The 25,003-nt window shown below is 41.0% G+C and overlaps 1 protein-coding gene and 1 non-coding gene across 2 annotated transcripts in view; both read left to right on the forward strand.

Annotated features, from left to right (window-relative positions):
• PRKCH (protein kinase C eta) overlaps window positions 1-25,003 on the forward strand; it is a 231,866-nt gene that overhangs the window by 62,894 nt on the left and 143,969 nt on the right. The window contains exon 2 of the mRNA XM_015543305.2: window positions 4,395-4,458. Within this exon, the coding sequence (XP_015398791.2) occupies window positions 4,395-4,458 (64 nt within the window). The remainder of the gene's footprint in view (window positions 1-4,394; window positions 4,459-25,003) is intronic.
• Window positions 21,134-21,237, forward strand: LOC122239796. The gene has a single exon (XR_006219182.1). It is a non-coding gene; the product is annotated as a U6 spliceosomal RNA (small nuclear RNA).

Below are 25,003 nucleotides of genomic sequence, written 5' to 3' on the forward strand. Positions count from 1 at the left end.
TTGACAGCACCCAGGAGTGCCCTTCTGACCCACAGAAGTGGTCTATTGGAGAGAAGTGTTAGTATAGTTATTTCTCCCTGAATGTCTGTTACAGAAAGAATGCTAAATGTATCCATTTCTATGTGAAGCCTCCCTAACACTCTGGCCTCAGCCTTTTTCTGTTGGACATTCTCTCAGTGCTTTAGATGATGACATAGCTAACCCATGCCCTGACATTGGAGGCCGTAAAGCTGAGAAGGAAAATTATTTGAACCAAGTGGATGTGGGATGTAGCAAACCTTGGGGCCTAGAACAATCTGTAGTTCTAGGGAGAAAATAGGAAGCTCCTAGGATTTTGGGCCTAACCACTACACAGGATGTGGGAAACGGAGATCAAGGTTGGTGTTATTTTGCTCTCCTCTGTAAGGACCCAGTCATACCTACAGGCTGACTACCTACAGGTCATACTTACACCCTTTTTAAGGGTATATGGATAAATTAAGGCATATCTGGAGGAAACTGATCTGAATGTGGAAGGAAGAGAAAACCATGCCTTGTAGGAAGCTACTGAAGGAGCTTGGGATACTTACATTGTGTTAACTTATTTACTCATTAGTTCCACGAATGTTTCAGTCCTCTTATGTTCAAGGTAGATTCTAAGGGACAGGGCATAATGACTGTAGCATGATGTGGGTTCTAGCAACGGTGTCTAGAATGGTGCAAAGTTGTCCAACTGCTTGAAGAGGTCTGGGAAAATTGGGGGGCCTGGGTGGCTTAGTTGGTTAAGCATCTGACTCTTGATTTCAGCTCAGGTCATGATCTCATGGTTGTGAGATTGATCCCTGCATCAGGCTCTGCACTGGACATTAAGCCTGCTTAAGATTCTCCCTCCCTCTCTGTCTGCCCCTCCTCCACTCGTGCGCGTGAATGCACGTTCTCTCTCTCAAAGGGAAAAAAATAAAAGGTCTGGGAAGGTCTTCCTATAAGAATGAGTTTTTAGTTTTTTCTTTTAATTTTTTTTTTAATTTTTTTAATTTCTGATGGAGACTGAATGTGAATGGGGGAGGGGCAGAGAGAGAGGGAGACAGAATCTGAAGCAGACTCAGAGGAAGAAACACAGAGGAAGAAACAGAGGGCTTAGCATGGTTTAAAGGCAACCCGAGAGAGAGGAAGAGGTGCCAGAAAGAAACGCGCGCGCGCTCGCGCGAGAGAGAAATGTTGGAAAGGAGTCTGAGAGAGAAAGAGAACAGTGAGAAGATGAGGAAAATGGGTGCCCTGGAAATAAGGAGCAAGGAAATCATAAAGAAGGAAGCTGTCAAGAGGATCAGAGCTGCAGAAATGAATGGACATGAAAACACATATCTTTGTATTTGACAGTGGTTTTTTCTTTTTTTTGTATTTTGTATTTGTCATTGGTTGCAGAAGCTGTTTCGATGCCAAAAGGAGGCAGAGGATCAGAGTGTAGGGGTAAAATGGATGTTTGAAGGTGTAGAGGGGAGGCAATAACTGTTTTTAAATAGTTGACTAATTTTCTTTGGCTGCCAATTTGGATAATCTTTTGGGTACAGATGATAGGACACCCTACTCAAACTGGCCAAAGCAAAAGGAATTTACAGGCTCAGATAACTGAAAAGTCCAGAAGAATCAAGACTTGCTGGATCTAAGGATGTAAATGACAATAAGACCTGGTCTCTTTCTGTCTGTTGGCTTTCTCTTTGTAACTGGCTTCCTTCTTTAGCCCAATGTGGTGACAGGAAGGGTGCCGGACACTCCCAAGTTTATGTCCTTCTAGATTAAAGCTCAGCAGAAGTGAGATCTTGTCTCTTCCTTATAGATCCAGGATTCCTAATTGGATCCAGTTAGATTTTGTGCCCACACCTGAGCCAGTTACTGTGGGTAGGGAATAGTGATTACTCAGATGATTGGTTATAGGGTATGTGTCAGCTCCAGGCCAGCCATCGTGGCTGGAAGAATTCAGTGCCTTGACTGGCAAGGCCTGGGTCACATGTCCAATCTGGAACTAGGAGTAGAATCCCAGCCGTACCATCTGGACCACCATAAGGGAGGGATAGTTCTCAAATCAAGCGGAAGTGCTGTTCCTGGAGGCTGGAATGATGTTCTACCTGGAGAGAAAATAGCCACCATAGCTGTAGAGGAAAGACTAGTATCAATGCATGGAAACTAATGGTGGAAACACTTCTGCTTTTGGTGAGAGATACATTTTTACACCAAAACCCAGTATACTCTTAAACATGCGTATGAAACCGCAAACAGCAGTTTCACAGCATAGCGCTTTTCCTTACTGTGTGACATGCACGTATCTTCTGTTGCAGAATCCCTGTTGTGTGCAACCCACGCCATTGTTTTCCTGTCAGACTGATGGTGGACGAGTAGTTTGTAAAGCCCTCTTCTAAGGTCAGGGGTCTTAGCTGGGCTAGGCTTGATGCTGGTGTTTGAGGCTGGCTTTTCCATGGTGACGGTGGCAGTGGTCAAAAATGAGGAAGCAAACCCGTTTTACTTGTGAGGGCTCCTGATTCCGTGTGGTGGCACCTCCGGCTGTCAGAGCAGCTCTGGGCCCGTGGGGGTGGAGTGGCCTTCTTTGTGGGCCCGCAGGGCAGTGTTGCAGGGAGTTTACGGGCTGGCCGTGGACCACAGGATCTCGGAGGCGGCCCCGGCAGTCTGTCTGTCTGTCTGGAGGCTGGCAGCAGCTCCTTCTGTGCCAACAGCAGTTTATATTGTGAGTTGAATGTGTGTGCATGCCTGTGCTTTCTGCCAGGCCTTTATATTGAAGATGAGGGAGTGGCTTGTAAAAATAACATATTTTTGACTTGAAACAAGTCAAGGCAGAGAGTGGAGACAATTAGAGACTGACATCCTGTTTAGTCATCTCTCCAGAGAGCTCTATTTTCAGAACTGTTCCATAAAGGTTCACAAGTGGTATTAAGATAGTTAAGGGGTTATTGTTAACTAAGCGGTAGTCATGAGGTAAGTAGCCGGTTTGAACACTGGGGTGATCTACAGTGTGGTAACACCGTGACAGCAGATTTTGTGCAGAAGAAGGGGGGGTTTATAAGAATAGGCTGTTGTACAGGTGACACTTTCTGAGTCAGAGCAAAACAGGCATCTTTTATTTTGAAAAAGTATGGAATTGGAGCGTGGTATTAAAAAAATATGTAAGGTCAATGTGGTTTTTCCACCAGTCTTTGTCACCTATGGGTACAGTAAAAACAGTAAATAGCACTGTCAAGGCTCTTTGAGCTCATCTGGTGGAAGCCATGCCAGAAATGCTGAATAGTGATGTCACTGACTTTTGAATGAGAACAGCAAAGCTTGGGGTGGTTAAAGACCTTGCCCAGAGACCTGGACCAGCTGGGGCAGTCAGGCTGGAGGCCATGTCCTTGCCTAGTTTGGACACGATACCATACGATTTGCAGCTTCTTTAAATGTAATATTCTACCAAAAATGACCAGTTGTATCTGTACTCAGCTTCTCTGGACCTCTCTCTCTCAGATGAAAAGTGAAAGGCAGAAATGGAGCTGACAAGATTTTTACAGCTGTAAATTCACATATTGGGGGCCAGAAGAACCTCACAGTCCAAGGCCCAGAGGTGTTCTTGGGGAGTTCAAGGTTAGCACGCAGCACGGAGAGGGCAGAGCCTGTCTACCTGGAATAAGTGTGATCAGAGCAGATCTAGAGGGCGCTGCCCAAATCCGGAGGCATGCTGCATGAGGGTCTTTGGGAACCCGAGTGTGTGTGGAGGATGAGACCTAGCTGGGAGACTGCAAGCTGCCTCGTTTGCAGAGCGGATGTCTTGATATCTCAGAGCATAGATTAAGAGCTTTAAAGGAAGTTGACGCTCCGGGAATGAGCAAGAGCAGTGCATGCAAAGCTCCTGAATTGCCTTCCCTGGTGCTTCCTGAAGATGAACTACACTTAGAGAAAATGGTAGAGATGGAGACAGTCTTCTCCTACTTTTTACTTCCTAAAAGGAAAGGTTGCAACTGACTATGCCACATTTGTTCATTACCTTGTATGTTGCCATTGTTTCTCTATTTCATACACCCGCCATGTGGGTTAATAAAATGTTGCCCTGACGTCAGCTAGGAATGTCTCAGAAACAGTGACCAAGTTTTTGCGTACTTCTCAATAATATCACAAGGAGCCAAAATGGAAGAGAATACAATTTAAGACCAGGAAAACTTATTGAAAGAACTGTTTCTCTTAGATTTGCTTTTTTATCTTTGTAGTTTCTTGTGCACTCGTTTCTTATTCCCCTACTGTTGAATGAAAGACTGCTGAGGTCTGATTTATGGCTGTGATTTGCACAATGTAGACCTCTTTGTAAAGAATTATTTGAGGCCCTCAAAAAATACTTTACAATTAGAATATGACACACAATTCTTTTCTCTTTCTAGGTGGATCTGGAGCCAGAAGGGAAAGTATTTGTGGTAATAACCCTAACAGGGAGCTTCACTGAAGGTAAGGATAAGTTTTGGCTGTTCCTGGTATAAGTTAGTTCATACACAGTAAGAATTTCTAACATGGAAATTATAAAAAGAGCATTTTGTAGAAGATGCTTTAGAAAATTGTTTTATGTTGGGTGGGCTGGTGTTTTGTTTCTAAGGATCTATTGCTTTGGGTTGCCAGATTCAACATATTTGCTAAATCTGACAATCTCGTGATTTAACATATGCACTGTTTTATTTTCTTCATCATCATTTTAGCCGAATTGGTTCTTGCCTCTTTTCGTTCATGCCTATTAAATTGTGCTTCAGATTTTTGGCTTGGGGCCAACCTTTTAGTTTGCCCCTGAATGTGTTAAAAATTTAAGGATCATGTTCCCTTTCTTATAATCTTTGTCTCATTCTCTCCTTTAAAGGATTCTATTCCTCTTCCACCTCCCATCCCTAATTTTTAAAAAAATAAATGAGGTAAAATTTACATATAGTGAAATGCACAGATCATAAGTGAAGAATTTGAGCTTTGGCAAATGCACACAACCATGTAAACAACACCCCAATCCAAAATAAAGAACATTTCCACCACTCTGAAAGTTCCCTTTCTGCCCTTTCCCAGTCAGCCTCCCGATGCAATAAATGGGATGTTTTGTTTTGTTTTCTCACCGTAGTTTTTTCTATTCTCGAAGCTTATATAAATGGAACTACATAGTATGTTCTCTTTTGTGTCTGGTTTCTTGCGCAGAGCATAATTTCTTTGAGATCCACTCAGGTCATTGTGTGCATCAGCATCCTGTTCCTTTCTATTGCTGAGTATTCCATTATATAAACGTAGTAGAACGTGTTTACCCATTCTCTTCTTGATGGACATTTGGAGTCTTCCCTATTTTTGGTTATTATGAATAATGCTGTTTTGCCCATTCTTATACATACATTTTTGTTGACGTACACTTTCATTTCTCTTGGGTAGCGATGGAATTGCTGGATAATAAAGGAGATACATGTTCGACTTTATAAGAAACTCTTAAATGTTTGGGGTGCCTGAGTATCACAGTCCGTTAAGCATCTGACTTGGGCTCAGGTCATGATCTCGCGGTGTGTGAGTTCTCCCTCTCTTTCTGCCTCTCCCCCACTCCTGTGCACACGTGCCCACATGGGCGCTCTCTCTCTTTCAAAAATAAATAAACATTAAAATTTTTTTAAGAAACTCTCAAATGTTTATCTAAAGTGGTCATATTTTTATATTCCCACGGGCAATGTATTGAACATTCCAATTATCCCATATCCTCACCAATACTTGGTATGTTTATCCTCTTTAATTTTAGAGATTCTAGTGGGTGTAAAATAATATCTTGTGGTTTTAATTTGCATTTCCCTGATGTTGAATACTTTTTCATGGGCTGATTGGTCATTTTCTTCCTAAGTGCATGAAGTCTTTTTGTTTTCTGAAACTGAGTTTGTCTTTTTATTATTGATTTATAGGAGTTGTTTGTGTTTCTAGATAAGCATTCTTTGTGAGAAATTTGTATTGTGAATAGTTTCTCCAAGGGTGTGGCTTGCCTTTTCACTTTCTTAACACTTGAGCTGAAGTTTTAAATTTTTCTGAAGTCCAGGGACACCTTGGTGGCTCAGTTGGTTATGCATCCAACTCTTGATTTTGGCTCAAGATCTCACAGTTATGAGATCAAGCCCTGCCTCAGGCTCAGGGCTAGTGTGGAACCTGAATAAGATTCTCCCTCTCCTTTTGCTCCTCCCCTGTGTGTACTCTTTCTCTCTCTCTCAAAAAATCAATGTTTAAAAAAATTTTCTCTGAAGTCCAATTTATCAATCTCTTCTTTCATAGTTTTATATATTTTGTATCCTCCTTAAAAAATCTGTCATAGTGTCACAAAAATATTCTCCCATTTTCTTTTAGAAGCTTTTAGGCTTAGCTTTTATGTTTAGGTCTGTGTTATGTTATATTTAAGTTTTTGTTCCTTCTTAATATTTGTGTGTGAAGGGGTTGACATTTCTTTTCTCCATTCTCTAATCCAGTTGTTATACTACCTACCATTTGTTGAAGACTTTCATTTTTCCATTGGATCACCTTGGAGCAGGGGCAGGGCAGAGAGAGAAAGGGAGACAGAATCCGAAGCAGGCTCCAGGCTCTGAGCTGTCAGCACGGAGCCCGACATGGGGCTTGGACTCATGAACCGTGAGATCATGACCTGAGCCGAAGTCGGATGCTTAACTGACTGAGCCACCCAGGGGCCCCACAGTATTTAAAATGTTGATGTCAGTTTTAGAGTCAGCTTATCAATTTCCACACAAAAGCCTGTTGGATTTCAAATTAAGTTGTATTGAATCTATAGGTCACTTTGAGGAGAACTGACATCTGAACAATTGTGAACATCTACAAATCCATAAACATGGTATATTTCTCCATTTACCAATGGCTTTTAATGTTTCTCATCTATACCAGTATTAACATTTCTATATAATTTTCAATATAGAGATCTTGTACATTTTTAAAAATGTATTCCTAAGTATTTTAAACTCTTGATGCTGTTATAAATGGTATTTAGAAGTTTTAATTTGAAATTGTTAGCAGTATATAGAAATGAATTTTTTTGTTTCTTGACTTTGCATCCTATGACCTTAAAAAACATTCCATTATTACTTCTACTAGAGTATTTTTTTTTGGAGGGGGAGATATCTTAGGATTTTCTCTGTAAATAATCATGTTGTCTATGAATAAAGGCAGTTTTCTTTTTCTTTCCTAATACTTATGGCTTTTATTTCCGTTTCATGTCTTATTGTGCCTGGAGGCCTCTAGGACAGACCTCCTTGTCTCATAACTAATTTTAGAAAGAAGGAATTTAGTCTTTCCCTACTAAGTATAATGTTAGGTGTATGCAGTTTGTAAATACTTTTCATCACAATTGAGGAAGTTCTTTCAAGTCCTAGTTTTCTGATCGGTTTGTTTTTTTCTTCTTTTTCTTTTAAATCAAGAGTAACTTAAATTTTAGCAAGGGCTTTTTCTTATGGTTTTTCTCTTCTGTTCTTTATTTTCTAGCAGGCAGCTAAAATACTGGTTATCACCTTAAAAGCCTTGTGAAGGCTTTTGAGAGTAGGATTTTTTTTTTTTAACCCTTCCCCCTTAGTTCTTGGACAAATTCCATAGTCCTGGGACATAGTTTTCACTCATAAGGTGTAATCAAGTTGGGGTTTCAGTAGAAAGCCCAAGGTGTTTTAAGTCCCTTTAACTTTATGGGACTTGGGCTTCAGACTCACTGTCCTACAGTGAGAAACAGAAATCTCATCTCCTTTCTTTCAGCCTTCTAGTTCTTGCTTTTTGTGGACCTTTTCGAATCTCCCATGCACATGCACAGATTGGAGGAGTTAATAGATTTGGGGATTCTTGTCACTGTGGCCTTCTTTTCAGGTGTTCTCTGCTCAGTTTCCATTCATCTGTTTCTGAATCTTGTCATTTTACTCCTCAAGCCGATGAAACCCTAGCTTTCTGTTTGAATTCTGTTGATTTGGCCCTTTGCAGCCGGCAGAATAATCTTGGGAGATGGCCCATAAATAATGGATCTTGACCAGTGCAACTCCCTTCTTTCACGTGTCAGATTCCCTCCAATTTCTGTCCTTTTTTGGTTGCTCTCCAGTGTTTTTAACTAATTGTTTTAAGATATATTTTATAGAGGCTTTAATTCTTTTCGGTGGGAGGGTTAGCCAATTAAAAACTACTCCACCATTACTAAAATCTTTGTGAACGTTTTTAAGCATGTGGCTTACTGGTTTGTCCATTTGATGTTGGCATTTTGCAAATTGGTGACGCCTTTGAAAATTGGTTTTCTCTCCTCTCAGCTGACTGTTCTTATTCGTGTGGGCGAATTGTTTTAATGTTAATGTTTAATTTTTCTGTCGTCTCAGTTGTTGCATCTTATCAGATGTTTTGCTCCAATATGGAAATTAGCAGAGATGTGGGATACTTGGACATGAAAAAGCAGTCCAGATTCCAGTTTGACCTTTTTGTTTTGCTTGGTATCTTGTACATAGGGGGTTTGTGAGAAAAATGAGTCCACTGCGAGTGCAAATAAAATAGAATGTGATATCACAGACCACTGTTGCTAGAACATTCTCATAGCACGTGGAACATGGCCAAAACCATGGTATAGACAAACCCAGGCATGAGAGAAGTGACAGAGTGGGAAGTGGGTGAGGTTCTCCATGTGTTGAACTATCTTTCTGCGCTAAGTTACATGGGAGTAAGGCCATGCACATTAGACCACATCTGGATGTGCTGTAGTCATTACGTGACTTCTTTTTTTAAGAGTTATGCCACCTCTGTAGGACTAAATTATATTAAGGTTCTATCCTCTTTAAATGTACACCGGCAACACTAAAACACTGGCACTGGAATTCTTACGGATGTTCTTATTATATTAATTTATTAGTTTTAATGATAAGAAGAAACAAATGCCAAATATTACTAGGGCTGGGTTCTTACCAGGTCATTGCAAGGGTAGCCCTTTTAGAGGTGACCCTGGGTAAAATTGGGAGGCTGGCAAAGTTCCTCCTTGGTAAATCCTACATCCCCTGTAAGTTAGTTCTTTTTGCTCTCTGCCTTTAACTGTGTCTTACTCCGGTAAGATGCCTAGTGATCTCCTCTCTCTACAAACAGTTGGCAATAAGGAAGATAATGAATTCATGGGCGAATTCACACTGAAGTGATAGTGATCAATATCTTGGTACTCTACTCCTCCTAGGTGTGGCTGCATATTTTAAAAGATGCTAAAATTGATGTTTTATCCATGAGAAATAGATTTTTAATGTTGACATTTCAGGAGCGGTGGCATCTATGTGCGGGATATATCTTAGAACCTCGGATCTATTCTCTCTAGACTGTGGGAGCATTGCCTTGTCATGTTGGCTCCTAAGCTGGGGCACAGCTTGGGTTTGCACATTGCTGCTGCTTTAGAGCACAGCTCCCTTGTCAAATGCAGAGGACGTGATAGCTGCCTCTCTGTGTTACATGAGGAAATGGAGCCCCACCATGTACCTGCTATAGCTGTGGCAGCGGCCTGAGCCTGGCAGTGTGAGAATGTCCCTGGTTTGGCTTCACTCCTGTCAGCCACTCTAGGTTATCCCTGGCCATAAAATGACAGGCTGACAGGATATTTGGAGCTCTAGTTCTTATCTTTTTTTTTTTTTTTTTTTAGTTTTTTTTTTTTAATGTTTGTTTAGTTTTGAGAGAGACAGAGACAGAGCACAAGTGGGGAAGGGCAGAGAGAGAGAGAGAGAGAGAGAGAGAGAGAGAGAGAGAGAGAAAGAGAGAGAGAGAAGGGGAGACACAGAATCTGAAGCAGGTTCCAGGCTCTGAACTGTCAAGACGCGAGGTTCAAACTCATGAGCCGTGAGATCGTGACCTGAGCTGAAATCAGATGCGCGACCGACTGAGCCACCCAGGCGCCCCTAGAGTTCTATTCTTATCTTGGATGCTGAAGGACTTTATATTAAAAAAGCACTATGAAGTCGGGCCTGCCCTGTGTCTCGGGCTGTCAAACGAGCATCAGCCTGGGATCCCTGAGGGATGGTCAAAGCTCGAGAAATATCGGTTGAGCTTCAGGGTGCATCTGAGGCTGTGGTTTTGAAGGTCAGATGTTAAAATGTGTAATGCTTTGCAAACTGTAGAGTGCTTTATGAAAGTATGCTAGTGGGGTTCCTGTCTCCATGTTCCTATTATGGTAACAAGACCCCTGCCTGGGACCCCATGAATACTCAAGCAGGTTTGTTTTATTTTGACATTATATTTTCAGAAGCCTCAAGAAGTTAGTGAACAATGACTAATATGCTCCTGACTTATCTCTATGCCTATTTTCCTTTCATGACTTCCTTTAGGAGTTCTGCCACCAGCTCAGATTCTAGAATTCCAAAGCTCTCCTTAAGAAATTGCTTACATGGGGCAGTGATCTGCGATATACAGGACTGGTATTAGGAGCTGCTGACTACTCCTCATTTCTTCCTCTCTCATTTTCTTATCTGTCATTAATTACACTGAAATAGCAGCTAAGGCAAAAAAGCTTTTATTAAATGTAAGACATGACTGAGAAAGGACATGGGAAACACCTGCTGGGTGCAGACCTGTGATTCGCCACAGATGCTGGGGAGATAAAGATGAACAGGACTTAGGCACTTTCCTGAGGGAGCTCGTAGGAGAGAGGGTAGATGCGCCCTATGTGTGCACGACAGGCACCCAGGTCCCACCATGGGAATGGGTCCAAGGCATGGTCGTGGCGTGTAGGAATGTGTAATCAGATCAGCCAGAAGGTTTTAGAGAAAGCTTCACAGGGGAGGTGATGTTTAAAGGAAGTTCAAATGATAAATAGAAATGTGCCAGGAGGGGAGGATAGTTTAAGAGGGGAAGACAGTTTGTACAGAGGCACAGAGGTGACAGAGCAGCAGCATGTTCCAGAAACTGAAAGTAGTGGGGAGGCATCGGAGTTTGAGGAGTGTGAGGGAGATGTGGCCAGACACGTGGGAGGGCCTTCTGTGATGGTTTGCCTGGAACGGTCACAGTTTTGTCTCCTGTACCAGGGTAACTATTAACAGGGCCACCTTTCACTCTCAAAAGGTTAGAAGATAAATTACGTGGGCATATCACTTCTAGGTTAGTAGAAGTGATGGGTGCCAATGAAGAGTTCTAAGCAGAGAGAAATAAGATCTCCTTTGGTAGCAGTGGGTTCCAGGGGCTGGGAGCTAGGGGGTGTTAGAGCCTAAGAGGAGACAAAGGTGTGGAAAGCTTTTAAGAGACTATTAAAGTTGTCTAAGAGAGAGCTCCGTAGAGCCTGGTTTAAGTTGGAATCTGTGGAGGTGGATGGAGAGAAGGGGACAGCTGTGAGAAATGTATACATAGTATAACCAACAGGAGTTGGCGGCTCACTGGATGTCAGGGATGAACAGGGATGAGACTCAAATGATACTGTGGAGTCATTCACCAGGGTAGAAATAAAGGAATGGAAGGTGATGAATTCAGCTTGAATAGGTGGAGTTTGAAATGCTTGTGGGAAACCCAAGTGGAGATGTCTAGGAGGGATTGGAAATAAGAACCTGAAGTCTGGCAAGAGATCTGGTCCCAAGGTATAGCTGTAGGTGTCAGCGAAAGACGGATCTATGGCCCAGCAAGGAGATTGAGAGACAAAACCAAGGCTGACTGACAGCAGAACTCTGTGGAACACCAGCACGTAATGACTCCAGCTCATGGATTACAACCTGTCCAATCGCTTCTCGGCCTTTTGGCTAAGATCAAGCATACAATCTGTCCCACTCAGTCAAGCTATGTTGAGGGTTTACTGAATGAACACCCATTTTGTTTATATATATATATTCATCACTCATTCAGTAATGTTTGAGTGCTTACTGTGTGCCAGGGACTGTCTCACCAAATAGCATAATGTCTTTCAAATTGGCATCAAAATGTTTGTTAATGAAGTTTGAATAAAGAGCAGCACACAAAAGGCTTTGAAAAGTAACGTTTGAATTGGTGTTAACTGTAGTGGCTCCAAAGTTTGGAACAGTGTGCTGTGTGCAGGTTTATTCTTAAGGCTGGGGTAAGAATGAATCTGCTCAAAAACCTACAGAGCTCCTCACTGAATTAAGATGGAACATGAAAAACTCTTCGTGTAAGTCCCGCACGGAGCCGAAGGCATAACGTTACCAACCGCATCAGAAACCCATCACCATTGTTCATCTTAACAAAGGCGTTGCTCTTGATCAGATGCAGAATTCCCCTAAGCAGCGCTGTTGAAGTAGACACGGACGAAGTGATTTGTTATTTTGAAGAAGCTGTCTTGTGTGTCACTCTTTATTTCATTCTGACTAAACCTTTCTGGGGCTAACAACTGGATCTGCAACCTAACCAAGACGAAATTGATTGTGGTGATGCAACAGACCTAGATTTCAGTGCCACTGCTGGATGCTGACAGGATGGCAGGATCTGGCCCTGTTTATGATTGTCACTATGTTGGAATAATTTTTACCTAGAAGAGGGGAGTGACCAAACCACAACCCAAAGAAACCCAACCGAGATTGAAATAAAGGAATCTGATGAAAACGCATCAGAGTGAATTGATAACTGCTATACTTAGAAGAGAAGTAACAGAGAGAAATTAAGTTAAAATAGTGATATCTCCGTGTGAGAACAAATCAAAAATATGTTGCTGCATTGTTATCCTGCTAAGAAATATGGTGTGAGATTTTAAGATTAGGTTTGCATAAGTGAAGTCTGCCTGACTTACGGTACCTCAGATTTAAATGGTTGGTCCCTAGAAAGAAAAATACAGTCACCACCATCTGTGAGGTAGCTCTGCTTAAAAAGTCAAGCCTGAATCTGGTCAGGCTTCCAGATCTACTCACCAGGTTAGAGGGTGGGAACATTTTTTTTTTTTAATTTATTTTTAATTTTTTAAAATGTTTTATTATTTTTGAGAGAGACAGAGAGAGACAGAGAGCAAGCAGGGAAGGGGCAGAGAGAGAGGGAGACACAGAATTGGAAACAGGCTCCAGACTCTGAGCTGTCCGCACAGAGCTCGATGCAGGGCTCGAACCCACAGACCAGGAGATCATGACCTGAGCTGTAGTCCGCTGCCCAACTGACTGAGCCACCCAGGTGCCTCGAGGACGGGAACATTTTAAATGACACTATGGGATGTTATCAGCAAAATCTAGACTGGAAAATTTTCCAGTATGAGAGACTTGGTTTTTTTCAACCACAAATTAGAAGAAAGAAAAGAGAGGGTGAGAAAACCAAAATAACAGAAGAGTGACATATTCACCAGTTTCAATATATGGACCACATTCTATCCCAATTCAAACACAAATTGTAAAACAGACAATAACCCCCAGGAAAGCACTGAGGAAATGGGAACAGAGATTGGAAATTATTAAGGAATTATTAATTAAGGAATTATTAATATTATTTAGGTATGATTATGGTATTGCAGTTACTTAAAACAAAAAGGGGACATCTGTTAGAGATAAACTTTGAAATATTTACTAGTGCAATTGTTTGATATTTGACTGGAGCATTTAGTCCATTTACATTCAGAGAGATTATCGCAAGATACGAATTTAGTGCCATTGTGTTACCTGTAACGCTGGTGTTTCTGGTGGTGGTCTCTGTTCTTTTCTAGTCTATATTTGAGATTTACCTTAGAATAATCAAGAAGTGGGAGGAGGGAATGGGGTACAGATAAAATCAGATTAGCCATGAATTGATTGATGAAGCTGGGTGTGGGCTACATGTGGGTTTGCTAGACTCTTCTATTTTTGTGTGTGTTTGAAATTGTATTTAATAAGTAAAAAATCAAGATAAAACTTCACATTAAAAAAAATCTATTTCCTAGACAAAAACCAGAATCTGGATTGCCTCTGTATCATCAATATGATGCTTTAACTTCAAACACGTATTACCTATCCTCATTTATAAATTAAAGCACAATGGAATACTACGTGGCAATGAGAAAAAATGAAATATGGCCTTTTGTAGCAACATGGATGGAACTGGAGAGTGTGATGCTAAGTGAAATAAGCCATACAGAGAAAGACAGATACCATATGGTTTCACTCTAATGTGGATCCTGAGAAACATAACAGAAACCCATGGGGGAGGGGAAGGAAAAAAAAAAAAAAAAAAGAGGTTAGAGTGGGAGAGAGCCAAAGCATTAGAGACTGTTAAAAACTGAGAACAAACTGAGGGTTGATGGGGGGTGGGAGGGAGGGCAAGGTGGGTGATGGGTATTGAGGAGGGCACCTTTTGGGATGAGCACTGGGTGTTGTATGGAAACCAATTTGACAGTAAATTTCATATATTAAAAAAAAAAAAAAAATAAAGCTGTGTTTGTTGGCTCCTTTTTTTTTTTTTGGTCTCTCTCTATTTGATCATTAATTCCCAATTTTTATATATTGTGAAGAGGCAAGTTAAAAATTATGACTAAGGTACTTCAGTACATTTTTTTAAAGTTTTAAATAAACACTAAGCCGTGAGTCAAAAACGGCAGGTAGGAAGAGATGAGTAAGATAATTCCCTTCCTTCCATCGTACAGGTCTCACTTAAAATGAATGACAAGTAAATCATCTCCTACTAACAATTACATAACATTTTGTACTTGCGAAGTTTAATTTTAAGATAGTTTCCTAAAAGAATAAAGTAAATCAGAAAAATTAACCGTAGAAGTGTCTTTATGAAGATAGTAAGACAGAAGTTCTGTGAGGACAAGCTTTTTCTCCAGAAATCCCCAAGCATGCATGAAGGTATTCTGTACCAGAGTTTGTTTTGGCAAGGGGTGGGTGGGTAACTTCTTAAAAAACAAAAATACAACCTGACCAAACAGTTGTCCTTTGTGGATTTGAAGCTTGTCTAGAAAACTTTGCTAAAACTTGGACTTGCTTCCCTTCTTTCAGACTCCTACTATGTTGCTGGATATTCATTTCTCCTGGGGAGAATATGGAAGGTGCACTTGAATTTTGGGATCTGTTTATTCTTTTTGCCAAAGCAGTGCATTACTGTGTAGAGTAAGGCCTGATTGTTTTATTTTTTTGGGGGGGGGCATTGCCTCAGTTTTTAGCTCAAATTTCCTGTGTCAAACCATTGGTTTAAGACTAATTAAGCTCTGTGCTCAATCATTGTGGCCTCATGCATGAAGGCAGATCAAACATGTTACCGTTGAAAGCTGCAACCCACAGTTTCTCACTGTGTCTAATGCTCACAGTGAATGTCAGTTTTATAGGGAAAAAGGTTATCTCTGATGGAGGTTGAGGTATTCCTTTCTCATGTTTCAAGCCAGGTGACAGCATGTTGATTTAACTTTTTTTAATTTAGCTTTTATACCAGTGTTTCATTCCTTTGCTATGTTCAGCCTGAGAAGCGAGGGGGCATTTCAGTTTTGGTCCAAGCGGTTCTGTGGCTACCACTGGAAATGAATGCCAGGTTGAGGAAAGGGCAGGAGAGAAAGAGGCTTTGAGGGAGTGAAAAAAGAAGGGAAACTGGAAATGGGAGATACTTTTAATGGAGGGAGGCTAGTTGTCCAGTGTTATAGTTTGCCTGCTTCTCCTCTCCATCACAGCCAGTTCATTTACTGAATGCCTCCTGAGGACCAGGTACTGGGCTTGGCCTTAATTTAACAAACAGCAGCGGTAGTTCTTGTTTCATTTTCTTTCTGGAAGTGGGATGGCGTCTTACCCTAGTAATAGGTGACCTCTCTATTTCATGCAGTCCTGTGTATTATGTCATTTGCTCCCCACACCAAATTTCAGAGGCTGATGTGATGTTCAATATGCAAATGGTGAATCCAGCTCAGAGACACTGGCTGCCGTGGTCTCTTGGGTGGTAAGTGCCAGACGCAGGCACAGCTCAGACTGGGGTGCTGAGGTCCAGTATCTTTCTAGGTCGCCCGGTTATCTGGGAGGCATTTTGTGTTTTCTCTTTATTCTACCTTGGAAGGAACCTGTCTTCTAGGTGGTATAATCTCACCCTCCTTAGAGTTTTGTCATCTTTTGGGATGATATGTTTTTGCAAGGCTTCCCTTGGGTTCCTCGTTTTTAAACTTAAAGACTGATGTTCACCTGGAAAAGGTGCTGTCTTCTCAGATGTCAGACATGGATCAGAGAACTCTAGAAAGAATGAGCTTGAGATTTGTTCAAGTTTTACCGGGATTATCAGTAGGTTCTCTTAATGCAGATCTTAAACTAGAACTTGGAAGGAATTAAAAAGTAAATAAGTTCAGCCTAGGGTATGATCGGCATATTTGTGTAGTTATACCCCAATCACCATTGGCTTCATCCTGACTACTTCTCTTACTTTCATTAACTGTTGATGGAAACACTCTTAAGTGGTGGTTTTATTCAGAATTTTTCGATTGCTTCTCAAAGTAAGGTTAGACAGACCTCTGAGGGTTCTGAAGACCTATTCAGGAGGTCTGTCGTTCAAAACTATTTATTTATAATACGAAGATGTTATTTGCCTTTTTAAGTGTACTGTCATTCGCTCAATGGTGCAAAAGAAATGATGGGTAAAACTGCTGACACCTTGGGATGAATCAAGACACCCAGCTTTGCAGTTAACATTAGTGTAGCCAATGTCTTCTGCACTGCCAGACAATTGCAGTGAAAAAAAAAATAGTTTCACTTAATGTCTTCGATGAAGCAGTAAACATTAGCAACGTATTAAGCTCAACCTTTGGCTATATATCTTTATAATCTGTGTGCTAAGATGGGAATTAGGCATAAAGCGTTTCTGCTACATTCTGAAATACTATCCTGTCTCAAGGAAAAACACTTGCATGATTGAGTTGTTAGCTGAGCTAGTTGTTTGTTTTTCGTTGAACACCATTTTTACTGGAAAGAATGACAAACTGTAGTAATGGAGCTTTGGGAATTTCTCAGGTATTTTCTTTAAACTGAATAAAGTGAGCCTATTGTGAATGCATTGTTTCCAGGAAACAACTGTGATTGGATACCAGTGATAGAATTGGCTCCTCCAAGACATAATTAGAATTTTGGAAAACATATATCTACCATTATGAGCTTGTCAGCTTGCAATACTTAAAAAAAAAAAAAAAGACTTTTCTCATGAGTTTGTTTTTGATATTAATTAGCAATTGTGTTTTTAAATATTGTATAGTAAAATGTGTCAGCATTTGGAAGAAGATCTTTATGATTCAGTGAATTCATATCTTCAAAATGACCGATGCAAGGTGTTACGAAACCATGTATGGGTTCGAACACACGAACCACGAGATCATGACCTGAGCTAAGGTCAGATGCTTAACCAACTGAGCCACCCAGGCGCTCCTTGAGTCTTTAATTTTTAAGACTATAAAATGCTACTGAGACCAAATTATTTTTAGAATTTATAGTTTAATTTTTCCCTTTATCTTTTTTTCAGAAGCCCAGCACTTTTAATTTAGTGACCACAGAAAGAAGGAACTGACAAATACTTGTGTATGTTGTATGGGGGACTGATGTTAGGTGACAATCAGGTGATACAGGTAACAGAATAATTCAGCAATTTTTTGACACTGTCATCCTGTTTTTCTAGTTATTTTTACTGTGCAGTGAACTTTTTCAGCCAGTTACAAACCCTTTCTCATTAAAAAAGAAGGTCCAGAAGTGACACCCAAACAACTGGAAGCTGACGGTGGTTTCTAACCTGGGAGATGGCCATTCCGGGTAGCTTTATGCTACACCTCTGCTTGCTTCCAGCAGAACAAGGCAGTCACAGTACTTCTGAGCAAGTGGTTAGAGGTGTAAATGCTAAAAGCTGAACCTCTAAAATAGCTCAGAAATCTATGGACAGAAGTATCAGCACGTTCACTTCCTGGGGCACTTGCTTATTAACTAACATGCTGCTTTGAAAACACAGAGTCAGACTAGTCTCTTAATTTTCTCAAGCTTCATTTTGTTGTTGTTGCTGCTGAAATTACATTAATGTGGTATTCTTTGAGTGGAACTGAGATTTAGGTAAAACAGAAATGAGTTAATTTTTTGATAGAAAAATTAATTGCTCCAGAGTCTATTTTCATTATGCTTCAGTCTCCTTTCTAGCAACCCCTGACCTCTCAGCTCTTTGTTTCAGATGAAGAGCCAGTTATCCTGTCAGCCCTTTGCTTCGGTTTTCCCCAATAACTCCTTGCCCTGTGTCAGTGGGCAGGTAGAGAGGAGGAAGACCTTTTTCTTCCCTTCTCTCCTGAAACTTATCTTCAGCATCATGGATTCATCCTGGTGTCTAAGATTTCTCTTCTGGGGCTCAAGTCAGTGCTGAAGGACTCCCTGTAGGAGGTTGAGAGTATGTGTGTGGGGAGGTGGGGGCACAGTGGGCTTAGATTTTTGTAAGTGGCAATTTAGTTCTCACATTATTTTGGAAAAAATCGGTAGCTACCTCTATGAATTTACATTTGGTTACAAAATGCACTGGGCTGAGCAATGCTTGTAAATTATTACCCCTTGGGTCTGGTGGATCAGAAGGACTATCCACATATACACACAGAGAATATGTATGTGCGGTATTATGTGCAGTATGTATGCATGTGCTTATTAATGACAATAATTGATTCCCACAGAATTCAAAGTTTGGTGTGTGGGAGGAGACAAACGATTAGATAAATTAACATAATATGCCAAGTGATAAATGCCATGGAAAAAATAAGACAGGGTCACGACAGAGAGGACGGTTGGTGTGTGTTGTTCTTTTCCTATGAGATGGCCTTTGTGCCAGAGATCTGAAGGGAGGGAGGGAGTGGACATGGCTGTCTGGGGGAAGAAGGAACAGGAAGTACACAGACCCTAAGGGGCGGGGCATGGTTGGTGAGTGAGAGTTGCAGGGGTAGAGGAACATGGCTGGGCTATGACGTCCTGGGGAGGTGCCCGGCGTCCTGGCTGGCATAAGGTCAGCACCCTGGTACTGTCACTTCCCTGTTGGGGAGCATGTCTTGTTACTTAAGTGAAGTTCACTTATATTTGATGCTGGCTGATTGAACATAATCTTTTCTCCTTTGGCTAGGGTCTTGAAAAGCACCATATTACATCTGTTTACAATGATTTAACGTAAGTTGCTGGAGCCTGAGCTATTTTAAGTTCATCTTGAAGACTTCCCCAAGTTCTCTGAACTCCAGTGTGGTTTCTTATTGTTCTAAGCTAAATTAGGATCCATTACACAGCTTAGTAAGCATTAAAAGTTCAAATCAACTGTTTGGAGATCCATAACAAGTCCGTGCACCTCTCAATATAATGAGCTATAATTCAATTCTGTTTGTGTGGGTTATTAAGAAATTACTTTTGTGTACTTCACCCACTTAAAAGAGAGAAAACTTAGGCTTAGCTGGAATCTTCTGTTCTTGAACTTGGGTGGGAACTATCATTTGTTGGGAAGTGTTTTGGTTTTTATTATTATTATTATTATTATTATTATTATTATTACTTAAGTAATCTCTACACCCAAAGTAGGGCCCAAACTCATGACCCTGAGGTCAAGAGTCACATGTTCTACCAACTGAGCCATGTAGGTGCCCCTTGTGAAGTGTTAATAAATGTTAGTGATACATCTATTAAACATCTGGGGAGGTAAATAGATTGGAGCTTGATCTGGGTGCTCTGTTGGGACTTAATATATAACTTTTAGAAGCTTAGTTCTAATTGAATTTTGTTGATACTTCCTGTTTCATGTAAACGAGTATACTTCCAATATCTGAGTCCTTGGATTGGGATTTACCAAGTACTGAAAATAGGGCCTTTAAAAACTATGAGATAGCAAGAGAGGATCTGTTTTAGAGCAATGAAATCACTTAAGAATTTTGAAAGATATAGAGATTCTCATGCTACAGACTGAATTGGAATCTCTGGGGAAAAGGCCAGGGAAACAGATTCCTAATAAGCATGTTGGCTGGTTCTAATGGTTATCCACATTTCAATACCCTTGTTGTATCCTAAATCATTTCTAATGTGATTAATGGAAAATTTTGACAGTTGGGAAGTTTGCTAGTTGAAGAAAAAGAACATGTAGGAAAAAGAAAAAACCAAAGACGGGAGTATATTACTTCAGTGTGGTCTTTTAAGTTGACAAAACACCTAATGTTTTCTTTTAAGAGCTTTTAAAAATACTGTGACATAGACAGGTCAGGTTACAGTTTTTGTGCTTTTAGGAGGAGAAAATGAGACTCAGTGCTAAGGGCCTTGCTAATGTCTGCAAACACTCAGGGCTAATGCTGAGACTCAAGCCAGGATTAAAAGTGGTAAAAGCAGGCTGGGAGTGTTGACAGTATAGCCTATCGGCTATTGGACTGGAGACAAGTTATAGGTATTTCCCTTCTCTTAGAGCAACTGGGACCAGAAAAAGGCAATTTACAGTGATTCTAGTTACAATGGAAGCCAACATTACAAAAAATGTAAGTTTCAAAGGGTTTGCTTGGTACTCCACCTTTGAAAATTATGAAAGTCAGTTTCTTTCTTATATTTATCAGGGTTGAGCTTACAATGATACCTTTTTGCTAATTCTTAGAACCGAGAACAGATCAAATAACTCAGATGTGTACTTTTCTGACTGATTTGAAGGCATGATAACATTTTCCATTTCATGATAACTTTCTCAACAATGTCATGAAAAGGGATATATGTAGAAGTATTTGAAGACATCATCAGTTTCTCCAAAGGCTGGGCATGGCTCCATCGGTGTTGATCTTTTCTTCATTGGTGATGGACCTATACCTGGATTTACTGTATCAAGGGTTTGTTGTGATTGGAGTAGCTTGTCAGTGAATCATGATCTACATCAGCTACAAGATCTCACTTTGATCTGGTACCTAATTGTTATTGTGTATGTTGTTGCATGGGATGTATCTGATACTCATACTGAGAACAGCAGCCATTCATAGGCAGGTCAAGAACAGGGTAGGTGTAAGCAGGGAGGAATGTCCGAGAAGGGACTCATTTAAAAGTGCTTAGTCTGTTCATTGGTGACCAGTTTTATGCTTTGAGCGTTAAGTTTACCTATATCAATATCACTATTGTGGGGATTTGGGGTAATGAAAACTCAGATGATGAGTTAGGGTATAATAACTCTTAATGCAAGTTGATAGTGTTCGGATGCCGTTCTGTAGAAGGGACTGCATATCCCGGTATCACCATCTTATCTAATGCTTACTTAAAATCTGCCCAGGTGTGTTCGATTTGGCGCATATATACTAAAATTGGAATGATATGGAGGAGATTAGCATGGCCCCTGTGCAAGGATAACATGCAAATCCGTGAAGTCTTTCATATTTTTTGTATGATTCCTTTGACAGTTCATATGAAAGTTCCTTTTATAGTTCATAGTGTCGTGTCCATCATAGGGAAAGCAATGGAAACAGAGAGTAGATGAGTGGTTGCCTAGGGCTGATGGAAGTGATTGCCTTTATGGGTGATGCAAGTGTTCCAAAACTTGTGGTGATTGTTTCGGAATTGAAAAAAAAAAAATCCACCAGGTAATGATACCTGGAGCAGTTCTTTTTAACAGAGGACTTGAGGAAGGATTCACTGACACAGACCGAAGCTTATCTCTGGGAGAGAACCATCAGGATTTTATTAATATATTAATAAGTGATGATTCAGTAGTACTCTAGTATTTCCTGCTGGCCCCTTGGTGAGGACACTGTGGGAACATTCATCCAGGATGCAAAGAGAACAGTTTCATAGTTCTGCTCAAGTGTACCTGTGACAGGTCATGTCTTGTTCCATGCCTCTGCCTCAGGTGTTGCGGGGCCCCCGTTGGAGGCCTCTGATTCCTCCATTCTTGGTCGTTGCCTCTGGGAATGCTCGTAGGTCACTCTAAATCCAGTCTTTATGGGCCTTCTCTCTAATATGCAGAATATTGGCTGCGTGCTGGCTGTGTCTGTTTGGAACATGAACTGCTCATGGACTGAAATGGGCCCATAGACCAGCTTTGTTTTGCGTGTGGCCTAGTACAATGTTTTTGAAGTTTTCCCCTGTGAACTCTTCAGACAGGGCAGGGCTCTCCAGAGCACTGCCTTAGCCAGCACCTGTTGTTGTCCGAATTCCCTCTGACGTCACACCTCCCCGTCTCCATCTCTCACGTTGTATCTGAGCATTTGTTCAGTGTGTTTATTCAGCGCTGTATGGTAGCTATGGGGGCACTTTTAATCGTCTTTTAAGGGGAAGGATCACTTCTTTGCTGGAGTCAACTGAAAAACACTTTGGCTTTGCTGAATACCATAAAGGTTCCTCTCTTGGACTCTTAGCACCCCAACCTACCCAGAGGATCTCCCACTTACAGCTTGGGGTGATGCAGAGTTTCACTGTTCTGAGGAGTTTGGGGGAAGAGTAAAGAGAGAAATCTTTGTTTTGTTTTATAATCCAGGAGATAAGTCAGGCTTTATTTCTTATTTTTATTTATTTTTTATTTACATTTTGTTATTTTTTTAATTTACATCCAGATTAGTTAGCATCTAGTGCAGCAATGATTTCAGGAGTAGATTCCTTAGTGCCCTTACCCATTTAGCCCATCCCCCCCCACAACCCCTCCAGTAACCCTCTATTTGTTTTCCATATTTAAGAGTCTCTTCTGTTTTGTCCCCCTCCCTGTTTTTATATTATTTTTGTTTCCCTTCCCTTATGTTCATCTGTTTTGTCTCTTAAAGTCCTCATGTGAGTGAATTCATATGATTTTTGTCTTTCTTTGATTAATTTCAGTTAGCATAATACCCTCCAGTTCCATCCATATAGTGGCAATTGGCAAGATTTCTTTCTTTTTGATTGCCGAGTAAGATTCCATTGTAGATATATACCACATCTTCTTTATGCATTCATCCATTGATGGACATTTGGGCTCTTGCCATACTTTGGCTATTGTTGATAGTGCTGATATAAACATTGGGGTGCATGTGTCCCTTCGAAACAGCACACCTGTATCCCTTGGATAAATACCTGGTAGTGCAATTGCTGGATTGTAGGGTAGTTCTATTTTTAGTCTTTTGAGGAACCTCCATACTGTTTTCCAGAGTAGCTGCACCAGTTTGCATTCCCACCAGCTGTGCAAAAGAGATCCTCTTTCTCCGCATCCTCGCCAACATCTGTTGTTGCCGGAGTTGTTAATGTTAGCCATTCTAAGTCAGGTTTTTTAGATAGTAGGTCACTTTTAGTGATTCCTTCAGCTTCATGAATGCCCCAAAACTTATTTTCTGGTGTTAGTGTTAATTCTTTCCTTAATAGACTCTTACAGACAGAATGCCCTGGGAAATCCTATCGAGGATCTCTTACTGTGTTTGAGATGTGAGGTGGGTGGTGGAAGGGCATCAGCTTCAGATGAGAGTGACCGGCTCTGCTCCCTGTATTTCCTAGCTGTGTGGCCTTGAGCAATGGTTGCCTTACATGAAAAACATGGGGCTAGTGGCATCTACCCCCAGGGTGTTGTGCATAAGCAAGCATGCACACACCCACAAAGGGCTGCATTAGGACCTGATGCAGATTGTGTACCTACCCACTTTGGAAGGAAATCCATACCCAAGTTACTCCACATACTTTGTGGAAGTCATCTAAAAGGCACTAAGAAAAGTCTGATGACATAAATCTCCTTTCTTGGACATTGTTTCAAATCCTAGACAAACACTGAGCTTGGCACGTGTGTCATATTCTGGGAGGGTGCAAAGTACATCCTGGTGTGTGTGTGTCAGAGGGCCTTCAGTAGGAGTTACCATAGTCAGTGAAGCTGTGAGTGGGAGAGAAGGTGTGGAAGGATGGCTACCTGTGAGGGGAGGATTACTTTGCCAGTTTCCTGCTGGCTGGGCCCTCGGGAATATATGTTGCCCCTATTCCTAAATCTGCCCATTAGAGCCAATGCTACCCTTAGCCCTAAGTCACTCCTTGAGGATCTAGATAATGTCTAGATTGATGCCGCTGGCATTTCCTTGTCAGGACTGATTGTGTCATGGATTGTGTGGTGTGTGTGTGTGTGTGTGTGTGTATAGACCAGCCCTATTCATGAGCAGCCCCACTGCCATGGGTGCTTTATAGGAATGTTGATAGGACAACAGATAGGGATTAGAGGTCTATTCTCCTGTCTAGCATGACCAAGGGAGCAGTGGATCCAGGCATTCCCTCTTTGGGATTATATTGAAAACCAGACTCTGTGGTTGGTTAGTTCTTTAAGCACAGATGCACAATTGCAATGAGTGCGTTCTTCCAATAGCTATGTTAAGATGAATGAGTTAATGTTTTCAAGACATTTCTAGGTCCCAGAAAGAAGGTGTGTTTTAAAGTCAGATTGTATAAACTATTGGCTATTAATTTCTTACCTCTAGAGGATCCAATATTAAATGCCAGGGCAGACATTGTAAATTGTCAGGCAGCATTGGCCCGTCTTCTCCACCTTTTTCCCCAGTACCAGGTTTTTGTTAGGTCTGGTCACCAGCCTGACCCAAGTGCTGCCCATCAACTTGGAGAAGCCCTGGGTATTTACGTTGTTATTTATTCAAAAATTGCAGTTGGTTCACTCCATGCGGATATTTTTATAGTATTGGCCTCTCCCCAAATATTTGCCTTAGTTTATTAAATTACTTTCTCATTTATGAGTTAAAGTGTGTGTTGACTTTCGTGGTTTTAATTGTACAGGTTTGGTTGTCTTTGTACTTCCAGATGGTGTCCCTTGTTTGAGTCCATAAACGGGGTTTGTTTGCTTGCTGGCTTGTTTAGGGCTTAACCACCACCCAATTCCTTCTTAAGTTAAAGATGGTGTTATTATGTTCACGTGAAAATCCATTTTAAATGTACAACTTAATTACTAATTAAAATAGCTCCTGTGCATTTTGGAGGCAAAACTGCAATTTTGTTGCATGTGAAGGAAGAACATGCACTGAAAAAGGATGAACTTTTGTGTGGATTGTAGGTAGAATATTATGAATCCAAAGGACTGAAGGTAGGCTCAGCTGTTTCTGGGAAACCTGATGGGTATCCCCAAGGTACAAGTAAAACCTTGGTTTGTGAGCATAATTCATTCCAGAAACATTCTTGTAATCTAAAGCACTCATGTATCAAAG

Source organism: Panthera tigris, chromosome B3 (assembly GCF_018350195.1).
Source record: "Panthera tigris isolate Pti1 chromosome B3, P.tigris_Pti1_mat1.1, whole genome shotgun sequence".
Lineage (NCBI taxonomy): Eukaryota > Metazoa > Chordata > Mammalia > Carnivora > Felidae > Panthera > Panthera tigris.